General features: G+C 44.3%; 1 protein-coding gene across 2 annotated transcripts in view; it reads right to left on the reverse strand.

Annotated features, from left to right (window-relative positions):
• Window positions 1-2994: 2994 nt before the first annotated feature.
• The window catches only part of TTC22 (tetratricopeptide repeat domain 22), a 156253-nt gene continuing 141266 nt past the window's right edge, over window positions 2995-17981 (reverse strand). Inside the window, exons 7-8 of one of the 2 annotated variants that reach the window (XR_015307512.1) lie at window positions 4199-4912; window positions 3221-4129 (exon numbers count right to left, since the gene is read on the reverse strand). Coding sequence is in view for 1 of the 2 variants with exons in the window: in XM_086952644.1 (XP_086808770.1) it covers window positions 4382-4912 (531 nt within the window). In the remaining variant the exon portion in view is untranslated. Of the gene's footprint in view, window positions 4913-17981 lie in introns of both variants that reach the window. The other variant, XM_086952644.1, reaches the window with a different exon arrangement.

The raw sequence follows: 17981 nt of genomic DNA on the forward strand, positions 1-17981 counted from the left end.
TAAATTGGAGAAGAATGGAGTGGGGCAGAATGGAGTTGAGTGTAGTGGGGTAGATTGGGTGGATTGGAGTGGGGTAGATTGGAATAAATTGGGGTAGTTTGGATTGGGGTAGATTGGAGTGGAGAGGGGTGGATTAGAGTGGAGTGGGTGTAGATTGCGGTGGGGTGGAGTGGGGTTGATTGAAGTGTAGTAGGTTGTGGGGGAGAGGGGTAGATTGTGGTGAAGTGGGGTAGATTTGTCAGGAGTTCAATAGATTACACTGGAGTTTTGAGTGGAGTGGGCCAAGTTGGAATGAAGCGGGGTAAATTGGTCTGGGGTAGATTAGATTGGAGTAGAGAGGGTTGGATTGGATTGGAGTACACTGGAGTAGGGTGGATTGAGGTAGATTGGAGTGGATTAGAGTGGGGTAGATAGGAGCAGAGTGGGGGTATTGGGGTGGCGTAGACTGGAGTGGGATGGGGATAGATTGAGTGGAGTGGGCTAGATTGGGGTAGATTGGAGTGAAGCGAGGTACACTGGTATAGACTGAAGTGGGGTATATTGAAGTAGGGTAGATTGGAGTGGGGTAAATTGGGGTGGGGTACATTGGAGTGGGATAGATTGAAGTAGAGTCGAGTAGATTGAGATGAACTGTAGCGAAGTGGAGTAGGGTAGATTGGAAGTAGAGTGAAGGGTTGTGATGTGGAGTGAGTGGCATGTCGTATACTGGAGTGTCGCGTCGCAGAATGGAGTGGTGTGGCATAGAGTGGAGTGGAGTGGTGTAGTGTGGTGTATGCATGGTGTGGTTGTGCACTGCCATTATAGTTAACACATTTTCAATTGAAATGACCACTACAATTGCACCAAAATACTGTTTTACTGCACGCAAACGATAATGTATGCAAACGTCATCACCTAGTGTATTGATGTGTTCAAATATTTGTTTCCATCACACTTCAGAATTACAAAAAGAATATGCCTAATTTGCACTCTTTGTGAAAGATTCTTAAACATCAGCACAGTTAAAAAAATGTATGTTGTGTGCTAGAAACCCCCTCTCCTCGTACGTGGGTACTCAGCTCAATCGTCACATAAATTCTCTCACTTTGAAGTCAGAGAAAGAAAAGTAAACACCAATCTCACTCAGAAGACAGCTTGACATTTAACTTCTGTCTCTGAATGCACAGCAAATGTGAAAAGATAAGAACAAGATTCAAAGGCCTATTTAGAGAAAGCGAGTTTGTGGATAATACAATAAACAAGGTTTGGGCCACAGGATGGACAAACTGAAGCTGAACAGCCTAAAAGCCAGCAAATAGAAAGGCAGAAAATGTGAGAGGATTTGGCACAGCGGCCAGAGTTGCAGATTCAGGAGTTGGAGATTAGGATTTGAGTCTCGGTGCTGGGGCAACATTATGTAATTCTGGGCAAATCACTTAATCTCCCTGTGCTCATGGACAGCGCCTGAATACCCTCACAGTTGATAAGCCGCACTATATAAATCTACAAACTTTAACTGAGTTACAAACTACAAGGCCAATGGTCAGCAATGGACGAAAGGCATTCCTAGGTTAGATTTCTGAATGTCCCCAAGATGTATTTAGCAAACCAAACGGCTATGCTGTCTGGTAGGCTTCGACCTAAAAAAGGGGGAAAAATAGGCCTGCATTACAGTAATGGATGACAATGTGATGTGTATTGAGGGAATAAAGATGGTGGGCCTTATTGTTAGAAATCATGGTGGCCTTGCTTCGATTCAATCCCAAACTATCTGGGAGACTTCCAGAAAAGAGGAGATAAGGTTAGGAGAGTAGATGAAGTAGAAAACAGGGTACATAAGAGATTTATATCCGATATGCTAATCCAAATGTTAGAAAAGTTGTTATGGGTAAACAGACAGGCGAGAGAAAAAATGTGAATAAATCCTTTGGTGATAACTTGCAACCTTTTTCACCTAATACATTTACTATGTAGAATTTTGTGTTTTAAGGTGAGTCTAAGCATGAACTTAAACCTTGATGGTTTTCTTAGTTTTTGCTTTTAACGTGGTAACTGCGCTATGTTGACACTCTATAGCAATGGTTTTAATTAACTGTGCTAATTTAATTTTAAAAAACACGTCTGAGTCTAAGCAGAGGAGGAAAGACATATAAGGCAGTTCCTAAATGATGGTAGTTTTAGGATCTTTTCTTAAATATCTTGAGGAATGTACAATTGCTTAACTCCAGGAACCTTGGCACCAGTAAACACCACACCTTTCACGTTAGTGGCTTTTAGAGATAAGATCTGGACTTTACTGTTGGATTGGAGAGATAGGACACGCGGGTCCACTGATTGAGCCAAAAAAGTGCTGGTGGCTCTGATGTCTCCAGAAATCTTCATTAAGGGCGCTCAGGTAGAAGTGGAGATGGGACCAGTAATAGCATCCCTCTTAAGGAGTACTCATTTTCCTCTCTAATGGCCGTTACACCCAAGATAGAGAGGCAGGAAAAGAGACTCAATATGAGAGTTGGCAAAATGAGGATAAAAAAAACAACAACAAAAACAGTAAACACCACACCTTTCACATTAGTGGCTTTGGTCCAGATTCTTAAGAGCGTTAAGAGAAGATTTTTTTTGTAAACCCCAGATTTACGTTGAGTGTGAAGCTGATTGCCCTGGGATCAGTGTAGTCCCAAGAGGATATAAGGATAAAGAGGTGTCCACCTCGGCTTTGCTCTTTGTTTTGACATTTGCATGCAGGAGCCCCAAAGAAACCGGTGAACTGGTTACCAAAGAAGTGTGTTTGGTATGTATAGGTGATCCAATACTAACGGAGAGCCACTCTACTTTGCAGATTGCGACCCAGAGAAAGTAATCTTTTGGATGCAGGTTTTGGATCCGAGCTGGAAAAACATACTCTCTAGCAGATGTTGTGCCCATCATTACTTTTCTACCCCACTACCATAATTGGTCTAGAGTTCTTCTCATATATATCTTTCCTCTGGAAACTAGAACAAGTACCTGAGTCTGTTAAAAAAAAAGTGAGCAGCATTTATTTCCTCTTCTCTGAGATTCCCACATAAAAGCAGCAAAAGATGACTGGTCCCCAACGGATATAAGCATGTTTTTTGTGAGCCAGCCACGTGACGATGCATTCCACAATCTATCCTTGCACCCTTTAAAGCCAGAAAGCAAAACAAAATAGAGAAAAGAAAATCCAAATTCCCAGAATGTGCAAAACCAGAGGAGACACAAAAAGTCAGAGAGAAAAAGTAATTTATGCTGAAGGCAATGACATGGTTAAAATACCTCAGTAGCACAGGCACAAACCTTAACTGGCTTACACTGAGGGCAACTTATGTAACAGAATCGTAGTGGCAGGTGACCAGAGCCATCCAGAGTGGAAGCATAACAGTGACCCATTGTTCACCATATTTTTTAAACCTCCAAATGGAGAAAATTGGGACGAGTAGGGGGAAGGCATTCTTTTTCCTTTTGGCATCTTTCTCTCTTGACTATGACATTCCCTGCCCTGATGCAGCGAGTCTAAACATTGCTGTTGATTCAGAGCATGAAGGTACTTTGTGATTGTTTTCTGTGCATTATTATACTGCAGGTTGTCACACAATTATATGCAGAGAGCTGCAATACATTGCACAGGAAGTGGTGCCAGACAGAAAATGGTGGATACCACTAGAGTTTTTAGAAGCTTTGTTTTGGTGTCCACTCAACGGATAAGGGGGGGATACCCTTTCACTCCCCTACTTCCCGAAATCCATAGCATTGCCAAAAGAGGGGGCTGCAGATATTATATTAAGGCGTATTTTACACATAAAGTGAAAACTTTGTCAATGTTTTCAATAGTTACCTCTTCGGCAAATATAAAATAGTGCGCACCCAAGGCTCCACCAGATAGCTTGGAGATATAGGACTATAATTAGCATGGTAAGAGGAAGGAGAAGGGAACCAAATTCAAATTTAATTTTGTATGTAGTAGTATACAATATAAAAATTCCTGGTTTATTCTAAGATTATATTGAACACAGATGACACATGCGGTGACCAGGTAGCAGATGCAGGGCCAGAAAGAAGAACTCTCCTCCATTTGGCAGTCTGCTGATGAAATCACGGGTGGCAAGGCTTTGTCCTATTAAGGAATGGACCTCCGCTGACGAGGGGAGCTAGATTCATAGTCGGACTGTGTCAGGGCTTCATTCAATCACAGGTACTTTATCACTGACTCACCCACCTTAACAAATTGAAGCACATGCTGAAAGTGAAAAGCATTGGCTGAATGGTATGTTTTTTTGTATTGTCGTTTTTGATTCAGCCTTCTAGGCACACTTAAAACAACAGAATTCTTGGTTTTTAATACAATAATAAATTTTCATAATTTGATATTTTGACTGCACACTAGTTTTTAAAACGATGCTGCTCGATCACTTAGCCTGCGCTTTCTGAAGTCAGTTTTCATTGTGTCCAGCAAGAGTTTCACTAGGTCCATTTTCCCCATGGCGATCATTGCTTTGGAAAGTTCAACAATCTCCACTGTATGATTCCGACAAACCACCTGTAGCTCCTGACGGACACGCACAATGGGGTACTTCTCCTCAGCCTTCTTCACCCAGACGTCAACCTCTTTTATCAGGGTCCCGGCTGTCATCCTTTTTTGACTAAACAGGGTGAGAAGAGTTTCCATTAGGCACCGAAAGCTCTCAGTGTGCGAAGACCCAATGTCGTCCAGTTCTATTGCCCGCTTGAAGCACTCGACAGCATTAAGTTCCTCACTTTTAACCCTCAAGCACTTTCCTCGGAGGAGCTGAATTTCAGGTAAGGTGTCTCCAGGATCAAATTCCAGAGCTTTAGCAAAGTACACCAGTGCATCGTTCAGTGCATTTTCATCCACCAGAAACTGTTCTTGCATGGCATCAACACCCATGTAGTAACAGACCTTGAAAGACAAGAAACATGAATTACTGTAAGACACAAAGAGTTCAACCCATCAAAAGTTTCTTAACATTGAGCCCTCTCTGACAAAATCACTCAACATTTCATATGTCAAAGGGCCTGGCTGCATCACAAGTGAGCTCAGACACATTCTATTGTAATGAGTACAGGGCCTCAGTACATTTTAAAGCAACTATCAAGTGAAATCGTAATTGAGAATGAATAGTGTCCCCAATAGCAAATATCTTCTACAATGTAGGTGTTAGTGACTCTTGTCCAGACACGTTTTTTCTTTTTCATTGACAATTGAAGATCTTTTATCTTTTTTGCCAAACTCAGAATCATTAAGGTTCTCGGATGAGGCACAGGCTGAATTTCACTTATTGTGTAGTGGATTTGCAAGCTGTGATACACAACTCTACTCTCACCAGAAACAAAGCAGAGCCCACATAATCTATTCCATAACTATACAGAAGAATTTCTGGCCAGAGTTAGACAACATCAAATTGTGTTCAGCAACCTTAGCCCTATAACCTTGATATTTGAGATCTTCCCTCCTCAATCTTAGAAAACCTTCCCTTTTATTGGTCTGATATATTTTTGCAACTGACCTCGTTTTGCACTAAGAATTGGGGAATATAGGAAAGCGGGCTGTGTTTTAAAATGATTAAACTTGTTTTTAAAACGATTCAATTGGTCTTTACTATAAAACCGACCTGTATTTGCACTTCGCACTTTGGAACACCAGGGGTGTTTGGGAATCTTAGTCGGCCATCTTGGTGAGACTACCAGTTTGATTCCAGTCAGCAGTCTAATTGGGTGCCGCATTTCAAATCCCAACTGTGGCATCAAGCTTATAAAGAGCTCCGATGCAAGCATGTGCCGCTGACGCTACAAAGGCGCGCTAAAGGCAAACCTGTCTGCGTCTATCCCTGACTGGACAGCACCAGGAAACCTGCCCCTCCCCACCCAAAATAGGACAGGCTATTCGCATCCAAGCTTCACTCCTAAGGCAAGCCCCGCACAACAACAATTTGTACTCTTGGGCTATAAAGGAGGAAACATTTAGGTGCAACAATTGCGGATTTGAGCCAAACACCTGCTGCATCACTGCATCAACAAACAAACATGAAATCCCTCACCTCCTTTAAATTATTCAGCATCAACTGACATTCTTTAGCTGGCCATTATAATAATTTCTCTGATTTTATCTCATATCACCTACCTGATTTAATTTTTCTTACTGAAACTTGGGTGAGGCAGGCCGCAGTTGCAGAGCCGGCATTAGCATTTCCCCAGTTAAAATATAAAAAATTGCGACAGGCCAACGGTCGTAGGGGTTGCATAGACATTGTGTACAAAGCGGATACAGGTTGTAGTCTAGCACTGTGCACAATCCAAGACTGTGAAATGGTCCGTTTCAAAATCTCTCCAAGCAACAACTTCACTTTCCCAGGGCTGCAAATTTACCGTCCCCCGGGCCCGTCCAAAGCATTTAGAGAAGCACTCACCGACTGCTTGTACATTTCCGTACCCTGTGATTTGCCCATAAGATCCTTCACTCCCAGAGAGCTCATATCCTTGCCAGACTATTTTCACCATATTTGTCAGCAATGTCATTGAGTAGCTGTTGCACTTTACAAATCCCCACAGATAACTAGATAGATAGATCCAGGCCTCTCTGCTCGGCTGACTTCAACTTAGTTAGTTAGCCCTTGCCCCTTGGATCAAGAGGGAAAATGCAGGAGGACGCTCTAAGACGCGGCTCTTTTCTGCTTAGCTTCTCCATCACCAGATCGCTTCCTTTCGGTGAGAGTGTTCCACTAGTACCATGTGCTCTTGGTTTAGCGATCGGAAGCCCCGTTGCTGGGGCAGCTATGCGATATACACGACTTGTTTAACATAATATAACAGTCTGGAAAGAACTGAGCAGCCTAACACCCATTGTGTTTCCTTTGACACAACGTGTGCCATAATGCACACACCAGGTGAATGTATTTATTTGTTGACGTTTTTAATATTAATTTTCCAGTGTAGTTCACTCAGCCAATATATGAATGTCTTTATTTGTATAAACATCATCCGTTAAACACTAATGTAAAATGCATGCATAACAAATTTAATAAAACAAATTTGTAGACAAATTATTCTTACATAGATCTATTTTAAAGCATTCGAGTCCATTGTGATTTAGCAGCCAAGGATAAAATTCAAAAAAGATGGAACACCTGTCAAAATATATACATAAATCATCAGAAAAAAATCTGATATTAATACAGGAGTTGTCAAACTAGTTTTAATCTCAGGAAACCCCGCTTAACTTGCAAAGCGCATTGAATAAATGTCACCTCATTGTCAGTGGAATGACACATTTCAAGAGCGGGAGACACAAATCTTTTGTCGTAATTTCTGAAAACTGAATAACCAATGCCTCCTTGGCCATCCGTGATTCGTACAGAAAGGCAAAAGGTAGATTGTTGTTTCTATAACACATCAGCACAAGCACTAACACACGAAGGTATACGGGGCCAAGCGGTGGAGCAAGGTACGTCCTTTCCAGATGAGGCCCATGACTTAGCACAGCTTTTAAATGCAAATGATCCCAGACTTTCTTTTAAATTAAGGTTGTCTCAAAATCCTTTGTTTGGACTTGTGCCCCGTACTGTTGGTGCAATGCCCTGAGATCAGCATGCACTCATTCATCCAAGGTGTGCCAAGTTCGAGGCATTTTTAATGAATAGCACAGCCCCTTGACATATCTAAACCAGGGCAAATATTCTTCTCCAGTCCAGTATAGTAGGTCCCCGACAATATCTCTATAAATGAGCTGGGACGGCTCCTCAGCTAAGGCGGAAGAGAGTCGCCTCACTGCTCTTTGAGCAGGAGAAAATATTATATTTTTATTTTTCGCAGCTTCGGGCTGGAAGCACGGGAGGATTGGTTTACACACTCCAAGTGCTTATGACTGCTTGGCCGGCAGTCTTTGCCCGGCCAAACAGTCATGCGCACTTTGCATGTTCCCCACCAGGTTGCATTACACAGCCTGGTGGAAAACATGCCCAGGCTCCCCCAGTCCCCATCTGAGCGCCTATCCACGGCGCTCAGACCAATCATAACGCTGCATTGCAGCGTTGTGATTGGCTATGGGGAGCTTGGGTGCTTCCTGGTTCTGGGACTCGCCGTAGAAGTGCAGGAGAGATGTGGCCGGTGGAAGAGGTAAATGTTTTTACATTTAAAAAAAAAATTGTTCACCCCCTCCCCCCTGCCAGCTGCTACTGCGGCCATCTAGATTGGTCTATAATCTCACGCAGTACATCAAGGGGCTTCATTTAGACTAGCATTTGATTCAGTTGAGGCCAAGCTCCCTGTAATAATAATAATAATAAGGGTAGCTTATAAAGCGCTTGGTTACGCAGAAGCGTGTCCCCGCAAGAAACACTTTGGCATAGCCGCTAGAAATAAATAAATCAGAAAGCATTCCCAAGTGGTTGCTGTAGCTCAACCCTCAAATTTACCAATGGCACTGTGCAATATAAAGCACCAGAAAGGAATATGGCTGTGCAAACATTAACCACAGCAGTGACAGTACATCCAATGAATCTATTGTTGAGTGTTTTAATGCCTCCAGTAGATACTGCCAAGTCATTTTGACAATTGAAAATCCATAGAAAAAGTATACCCAAGTAGTCAAATATTTTGACCTGTTCCAATTTCTTACCCACTTAAAGCCTCTGGCTTCTGAATAATTACTTTTTACTAACCACCAGTACTTTACATATGGGAACACTAATCACTAACTTGTTGGCTTTACTGGAGGCTTCCAATCCAGCCAACAATTTAACACGACTAGATGCAGTACGGACACCTAGATCTACATCATTGCATAAAGAAAGGGGACTGACTCGTTTCTCAGTTGTAGGCTATCAACTTTAAGGGAGACCAATCCTGACCTGGGACAGAAACCTTTTACCTTTTTCAAACAGATTGATATAGTAAACCTTATTCTAAAAAAATAATGCAGAGATATAAATATTTATAAATAATTATTTGTAAATATGCACTCAAACATACATATTTAGGAGAATGGCTATATGCTTTGGGAATTGGAAATATGGGTATTGCCTGTGGAACAATTTTTTAAAGGAGTCCACTTTATGTGCTGCCAAGGAGATTAGTGGTATTGGGAATAGAGATGGTTTGTGGTGAGGCAGTTCTGAAAAAATTCAAAGGCGTGAGAGAAGAAGTATGTTTTAGCTTTCGTTTTTACTGAAAATTAGAGGCTCTGGTGGGGTAGAAAGTACCAAAGACTAAAAGAGGCTGCTCCAAAAGAACTGCTCTCAATGTAGATTAGTTTGTGCTTGGAGTACGCAAGCATTATTGTGATGGAGAGTGTGGTACAATGGGGTTTGCTTCTCACTGGGCAATCATGGTGAGATGTTTGACGTTCATATTTAATATAAATAATTCCTCTATGATGCCAGCGTAGTATTTGGACTGAGTATTGGGGATATAGAATATGTGTTATTAGTGTATTTTCAAATGCCAACAAAAGAAGCCAACAATCTTCATCATGGTAGGTACTGGTGCCAATATGTAAGGAAAAAATACAGCTTGGTTGTTATTTTATGTTATGTTACTGAGATTTGTACAGCGCACGAATACTAAATGGTGTATTGGCGTTAGCAGGCTAGAAAGCAGGCAGGTAAATTATTCATCAAATAGCCAGGTCTTTAGGGCTTTACGAAAGGATATCAGAGATGGCAAATTTCTGATGGAAAAGGGGAGGGTGTTCCAAAGTTTCATAGCACCCACAATAAAGCTTCTACCACCCCAGTTAGCCTTACAGAATCTACAAGAGAGCATCAATTTTGCACCTTCAGACCCAAGACATCTGTTTGCAGAGTACCAGTTTAATGAGGGCCAGTGTCGTGAAGTGCCTTATATGCCAATCATAAGGCCTTAAACTTAATGCGACCCCTAACAGGAAGCCAATGCAGTCTCCTAAGGTGCTTGCCTATTGATTGAAACTTAGGGATCCCCAGCAGGAGCCTAGCCGCTGCATTTGGGATCATCTGTAATCTATGAATCTGCTTCATGGTTTTGTTGTGATTGATGTTGATTACAGTTGTTAACTGCAATAACATGTAAAGAAAAAATAACTATTATAAATGGGAGAAAGGCAACAGTCCTAAACCAGCTCCCTCTGCACGCTCCCCCTCCTTTACATAATGTTAGCTGGGGGGTGCACTATTTATGGTGTATTAAAGTTATTAGTTAACACAGGAATTGTATATAGGAATCTTCTGTGTCTTCATAATGAACATAACCACATGTTTGATTGCCATTCTTAAATTTCACTAGGGTCATAGCATAGTTGTGTTAGATGAGTGCAGATCAGGTACCATTTCTATTAGTCACGGTAGCCATCAGGACGAAATCCAAAGTTGCTGTTGTTGCTTTGACTGTGATGGTTACAGGATTTCAGTGGTTGGGCCAGTTATGAGTGAGTGCTGTTATGACTCTGGTTGTGTCATGTCTTGTGCTACTAGTTTTACATGTACTCACTGCAGCCCTGGCTATACCTTGGTAAACGAGAAGCCTAATATACATTTTGGTCTCCATTACACCTGTATGGCTCAGGGACAGCATTGTGATTCATAGTGCATGTTTCGTCAGTGTTCTGCTCTATGTTTCTTTAAGTGTTAACTAACTCCTTTGTATAAAGCTTGTCATGCTGCACTAGTTGTTTCTATGTTCTGTAGATAGCCAGTATTATTAGTACTACATTTAACAGGTGGATGTTCTGATAAGTACAGAACATCGCAAAATTAAATGTTCCCTATGCAATGTACGTTTTATTTATTTATTTTATTTAAAGTTTTAGATAGCGCTAGCCAGACCCGGAGGTATCGGAGCGCTTTACAACAGTGATGAAATCAGTTATACAGTATTACAATAAACAGCTTTGTCTTGTTGTGTAAATCTTGTTATGGCAGTCTTGTGGACGAGTCAAACAAGAAAGAGCAGGCGATGGCAGGCCTTCTTATTGAATTGTCTAGGTTCTGTGCTTGGCAGGATTCCTTTGCTGGAGGGGCTCTGGCACATTATGAGGCATCTCTCCCTTCGGATGAGATCGGTTGAGGAAGAAGTCTTTGAGCTGGCTTTTGAAGTTTACGAAGGAGGGATTAGTCCTGATGTGGACGGGTATGGAGTTCCAGATTCTGGGCGTATTTCCCGAGGAGCGAGACAGGGTTTTTTGTTTGCGAGTTTTCAGTGGAATGAGAAGAAGGTTGTTGGTTCTCCTGAGGTTCCTCGTTTGTCCTGCTTTTTTCAGTTTGGAAGCCAGGTAGGACGGTGTTCCGGTGTGAAGAGCTTTATGTGCGAGACAGGCAGTTCTGAAGTTGGCACGCATTTCGTTTGAGAGCCGTTTTAGTTCTCTTAAAGAGGGAGAGATGTGGTTGTATTTCTTTGCTCCTGTGATAATCCTGGCAGCTGCATTTAGGGTTACTCGGAGGGGAGATAAGTGAGTTTATGCCGTGCCTGTGAGAGTTGTGTTCCCGTAGTCCAATCTGGACAGAACCAAGGATTAGAGTGGCCAGTTTAAGGTCATCGGGAGGGATGAAAGGTTTTATTCTGTCGAGTAATTTTAGGTTCAAGAATGCACTCTTTGCTGAGTTCTTGATGTGTTTGTCCATGTTTAGGATTGGATCCATAGTGATTCACAAGGATTTTAAGGAGTCAGCCACGGTAAGCTTGCAATTAAGAGCGTCAATGAATTTTAGGCATTCTGTGACTAGGGAGTCTGCTCCTTGCTGGATATGAAAAGGATTTACGTTTTGTCTTTGTAGAGCTTAAGGTGGTTGTGGGATAGCCAGTGTTGGACTTCTCGTAGAGTGTTGTTTAATTTCTGTATGTCTCCAATAGAGGATGTTTCTAGGTAGATCTGGGTATCATCTGCAAAGAGGTGGAAGGGAATGTTGGCTTTTCTGACTATGGGGGTGAGGGGTTCCATGTAGATGTCAAACAGTGATGGGGAGAGAACTGATCCTTGTGGGACTCCTCTGGTTATGGGGAGAATGTCAGATGTGAAGTTGTTAATTTTTATTCTTTGGGAGCGGTGAACCATTGTAGGACCACCTCGTCTGCACCAATTCTCCCTCGGAGTGCATTTATGAGCAGATTGTGGTCAACCGTATCAAAGGCTGCCGATAGATCAAGGCAGGCACGGTCTGCATCAAGAGATTTGTAGATATCATCTATGATGTTCAGGATTGCTGTCTCTGTGCTGCAACCTTTTCTGAAGCCTGATTGGTGAGTATCTAGAAGGTTGTTGCTGTCAATGTGTTGGTTAAGTTGCAGGAGAATACGCCTTTCCAGGATTTTGGACAGGAGTGGGAGATTGGAGACCGGCCTAAAGTTGTTGGGGTTGCTTGGGTCCAAGCACATTTTTTTTTAATATGGCGTGACTTGGCCGATTTCTAGACAGTCTGGCATGATTCGAGTACTCAGGGAGCTATTTATGATCTTGGCCCAGGGAGGGACTAGGGTGAGGTTTAGTGTTTTAGCCAGTTGGACAGGAATAGGGTCAGCTATGTGTGCCGAAGGTTTGGACCTAATAATCATTTCCATGATGTCTGCTTTGGAGATGGGGTTGAATGTCTTCCAGCTGCACGGTGGGTGCCGAGGGGGGTTGTTTCCTTCATTGCTGGGAGGAGGGTTGTCGTTGGTTGACAGGGGGTGGTCATCAAGGGTGCACAATTTGCTGTCTTCAGCTTTAGGGAAAACTCACTCTACCAGTCCCTCTCCACCAGTGGTGTAACTCGCTCTCCAGAGTCATGTAGGTACCTTGCAGCCGCAGTCCTTTCCTTTCTGGTTCCAGTTCTGAACGAGCCGTGGTGTAACACAAAATGATGGGCCCTCTGCAGAATGTGATGAAGAGCCTGAGATTCCCCATGTCTCATAGCTTGTGGTATGCCCCAGTGAGCCAGGGAATCAGCCCTGGTTTCTCCTGCAAGCGGCATTGCCAGGAAATGAAATAAAAATAAAAATGATCTTCTCCCTCTAGAGGACCAGCCAGTAAGTGTGGTTCTTGCTGTTATAAATGGACTTCACTGAGTGGGCTTGTGGTACATTATTGAAGAACCATGGGCCGTGTTATGCATTGTGATTGTTTGCGCCCGGCGCACCTTTTAAAAGGTGTGCCAGGCACAAACAATCAGAATGCGCCCTATTATGTTGTATGCACTGCCGTGGGAGCAGTGCATTTATGTGAAAACACAGAGCAGCCGTTCCCTATTTTCACAGTGCTGTTGGCACCCGCCTGCACTTTTAGAGGGGAATAGAGATCCCCTTGCAGGCGAGTGCAGTCAGCAACTGCACCCGCCTGCAAGGGGATGTCAGGGGGTTCCATGGGACCCCCTTTACTCCTGCAGAGTGCAAATGTCAGGATGCGCACTAACAGCGTGCCACCTTTTAAATGGCGCACTGTCAGTGCGCCTTCTGAGGGCTTCTTTGACTCTACGCCAGCGTCTGTAATATGGCGCAGACCCAGTCAGAGGAATCCCATCATTTGCATAGGGCACGCCCCTATGCAAATGAGGGAACCCCCTCTGAAGGGATCGCTAGTGCATTAAGTGCACCAGCACTATTGGTATTATAGAAGGGGACGCACAAGCTTCTGCATTCCCTTCTACAATACCAAAGTGCCCCAGGGGCGTGCAAAGCGGGTGCAAACACCTGTTGGGCCCCTGGGAAACTTATGTAATACGGCCCCAGGAGTGCCGAAGAGTCTCTCTCTCTTCAGCTGACTTGCTCTGTCACTGCTGCTTCATCTCACAAACCTTCTTTATATCTTGCCTGCAGGGCCGATATTCAAGTGCAGCCGAAACTCCAGCATATTCACAAAATGGGCGGAAACGTCACCATATTGTCTTCTGCATCAATAACAAAGAGGCTACTCTATGTGAGCAAAATTTATTATCTCTGCAATAGCTGTAAATGGGCATAGACAAAATATATTTTTATTGTGTAACAGTGCACTGTAGTTTTGCACAACCTACTTTCTCACAACTAGTATTTTAGCAAAATGTCAGAAAACTTAACCCACACGAAGATGGAGGATAGGTCTCTAGGATGCTTTACTCTAAATTCACAAATGTAAATCATAACGGAATATGAACAGATGGGGGCACAAGTAAATCATGTAAGAACTAGTTATATATGTTATTCTTAATAAAAGCCTTGCAGAAGGCTGCAATATGGGCATAATCCAAATACCCCAACCTCTGCACTGGGAATGCACACTTCAGAGGAATCTCAGTTTAAGGCTTAGCTCTCCAAATATTCAAACTTTTGATATAGTTTAATGAACTAGCTAAAATACCGATGTGATACAATACGTTACGTATTAGCATAACACATAATGTCATATTTTATGTGTTTTTTACTCAACAGAATGGAGTGGGGCTGCTTTTGCTCCTCTGAGAATTCTAAACATGTTTGCAAAATTCATACTTTTAAAAATAAATCTTTGCATAGTTCTGCGCGACTCTGCAGTGTTCTACATAAAATGTTGCTGAATACGGAAGGCAACTGTTAGAAATGGAGTCTCTATTTGGCAGTGGTTTGCACCCTGTCCAAATAGGGACCCTCACTCTAGTCAGGGTAATGGAGTCACACAGCTAAGATAACCCCTGCTCACCCCCTTGGTAGCTTGGGACTAACAGTCAGGCTTATCTCAGAGGCAATGTGTAAAGCATTTGTACATACACAAACAGTAGCACATTGAAAACACTACAAGAGGAGTCCACACCAGTTTAGGAAAATATCCAATATTTATCTTAATAAAACAAGACCAAAACAACAAAATCCAACATACACAAGTCAAGGTATCACTTTTAAGAGGTTAAATAAGTTCAGTCCATAGAAACCTATGGATGCATTTCTTTTAGCACAAAGAACTTTCGATGCGTCAAAATTCAAAGACGAAACAGGCGCAAGGGAGGTGAGGCACGGGGCATGGCTTCACCGAGAAGCATGGCAGCTGTGTGAGCGAGTTGCTCCGCAGAAGCCTAATATTCATCCTATACAATTGGCCCACTGCCGGCACCGGGATGATATCCCAACTAGCCACCGGGGACCAGAGACCACAAGGAACAGGCAGGAAGGCGGCGGAGTGATCGGAGGTGATACGCGGGTGACTACCGTGAGCAGCCTGAAAGCAGCGGGCTGTCGTAGATATACAAAGCGAACACAAGGAGATGATGGATGGAGCGCTGAAACTTTTCAGAAACTCGCCCCCAGTCACAGATCTGGGTTGAATCCATCATCGTACTTTGGCTCATTTCGGCACCCCAGTTCAGACACAGCCACATGCAAATCAGTCTTGACCCTGTGCCTCATGGGAACAGTCCAGCCCAAACTGCCAAGCCATGTCTTCCCTGGACTGTAAACAAGCATCCTGGGACCGGTTCCAGGCTAACAGCCCTCCTCAGCCAGGTTAGCTTGAATCCAAGGTGAGGTGCTAAACGGGCGGCCTGGCCAGGGAGAGCCCTTAGGAGAAGGATGCCTGGACCAGGTGGCCTCCTGAGGGTGAGGGACTCCAGTCGGTCTATCAAGGTCCAGGGTGTGAACCAAAGATAGTGCACCCTGAATCGATCTCAACAGGAGGCTGGAACTTCACAGGGCTCAGGTAGTGGCCCCCCTCATGTTCCCCCCGGATTTATGGTCATACGTGGTGGATGACCGCGAAATATTGGGGGAGTCTGAGACTGGAGGTAATTATATCCTGGCACAGTGGAGCAGCGTGGTGGCCCGGCCACGCTCTCGGATATCCCCCTCACAGTGATTTGCAGAGAAAGAGTACGCTGGGGAATCGTTGATCTAAACTGAGGCCCTGCACCCCAGCCTTGGAGGACCTCATCCTACCCAGGGGTAAAACTGTTGCATACATCGATATAAGAGGCTTGCAGAGAACATAGATCTGAACGCAGAGGAACACAAAGACTCGGCCAATGGTGCCACGCCGGCACCCCCAGAAGTAAATGCGGCAGACCTTTGGCGAGGAGGTAACACTCAAGCCAGCAGTAACAGACTAAGTGACAGCAGGATGCACCTGGAGCGAGGTCGAGTGATGTGCTGGTAACAGTTCATCACACGCTGGGAAGGGGGAGCTACGGGCTAGGCGGCAGAGGAATTGGGGGACCTGACATGTTACAGTAAGAGATCTCCATGTAATCTTAACAAGATCTCAATATGGGCAAGGCACGACAGAAAGAGGGAGGTGCCACTGCGGAGGATGGAGACGCACAGTCCCCACTCTCCATTGCAGATCCTGAGGTCCTTGGGCCATCGGACCAGGACCTCCATATTCACCTCGATAAAATATTAGTGGCCATCGCTGACACTAAAACGGCGTTACAACAGGACATAGGGGCGGTCTCAGTCAGCATTGGTCTCCTACAGGCAGACCACCACAAACTAGTAGATAGGATGAAAACGGTGGAGTAAACAATTGAAAAGATACAACCAGACTGCAAATCCGCATCCAATCGGCTGGACGATCTTGTAACAAAAGTCACCACCCTGGAAAGATGGGCAGAAGACGCTGAAGAGAGAAACAGATGGAATACCATCAGTCTGGTGGGAATGCCCGTAAATAAGGAACACTCGGACATGGTGGCCTTCCTGGAGAACTGGCTGAAGACTATTGTGGCGCCGAACCTGCTCACACCCTTCTTTGCATTGGAGAGGGCACATAGAGTCCCGTCCCGCCCACCAGTCCAGGGGAGACCTCTTAGGCCGGTGGTGTCGTGCCTCTTACATTATAAGGACTGGGACATTTTAATACAACAGGCTCACACTAATGGCCCTTATCCTATGGACAGCAGCAAAGTGGCCATTTATCCATACTTCACAGCCAAAGTGCAGGCTCAACGTCCCTCCTTCTTGGAGTCCAAGAAGGCACTGAGAGAAGAGGGAATCAGATATTCCCTACTGTTCCCCGCGAAGTTGCGAATTACATTGGTAGGATCCACGCACTTTTGCGACTCACCAGAAGAGGTTTGGTCATGGTTGGAGACCTAAAAAAGGGTAGGCCAAAGGTCTGAGATGACCCTCATGGTTCCAAACTCCCCTTATCGCAACAAAAACGTCTACGGCGCTCGTCAAGGAGAGCCTCACTATGGAAACCTACTGCATCTCAAACAGCACAAGAAAATCAGCTCTGCAAGCCGTGGCAGATGTCATGACACACCGTACAGAGAACAGTCAATCCAACAAGACTTCGGAACGCAGTGTGGGGGACTCAGAAGTGGGGTGAATATGCCTGATGTAACTCCACAAACAGCTGATGGCATCATCTGACACTAGGTGCTGTGCCCCGTGGGGAGGAGATATGATTACTAGACCGATGAGATTCATGGGTCTCGGCAGCGGGGGGGGACACCGATCCCTGTCAGAAGATATCGAGGCCTGAGCAGACACTGCCCGCAGACACTTAATCCCTACCAAGAGAGTCCTGATCCACACAGACAATTGGACAATCTCGTATTAATGGTTTTCTTTTCTACAGGTCTGGGCGGCCCGCCCTTGCAGAGCTGCCCGGGGGAAAGGGAGTTAATTGTTGGGGAAATGTGGTGGTCTCGGACGAATTGTTATTGTGGTATGCCAGGAAGACTGTATGAATGGGGGGACCTGGAGGTGGAAGTAGGGGAGGTGTAACTTACGGTGAACCCTACCATGCATTTAGTACACCATGACATCAAGATGCTTTCCTGGAACGTAAGGGGTATGGTGTCACTGACCAAAAGACACAAAATACATAGTTATTCATAAGCCGGGGTGTACAAGTAGTGATGCTACAGAAAACTTACCTCACTTTGGAAGAGAGTATTCGACTCAGACGTCGATGTTGGGGACACCTGAATGCTACCACATATTCTGCATTTTCGAGGGGAAGCCTTATATGGATTAGAGCAGATGCCACCATTGAAGTGAGTAAGGTTCTCACTGATCCAGAGGGCAGATATGTCCTGCCTCAGGGGAGGATACTGGGCAAGGAACTCACACTTGGG

This window comes from Lissotriton vulgaris, chromosome 1_1, assembly GCF_964263255.1.
Source record: "Lissotriton vulgaris chromosome 1_1, aLisVul1.2, whole genome shotgun sequence".
In the NCBI taxonomy this organism is placed as follows: Eukaryota; Metazoa; Chordata; class Amphibia; order Caudata; family Salamandridae; genus Lissotriton; species Lissotriton vulgaris.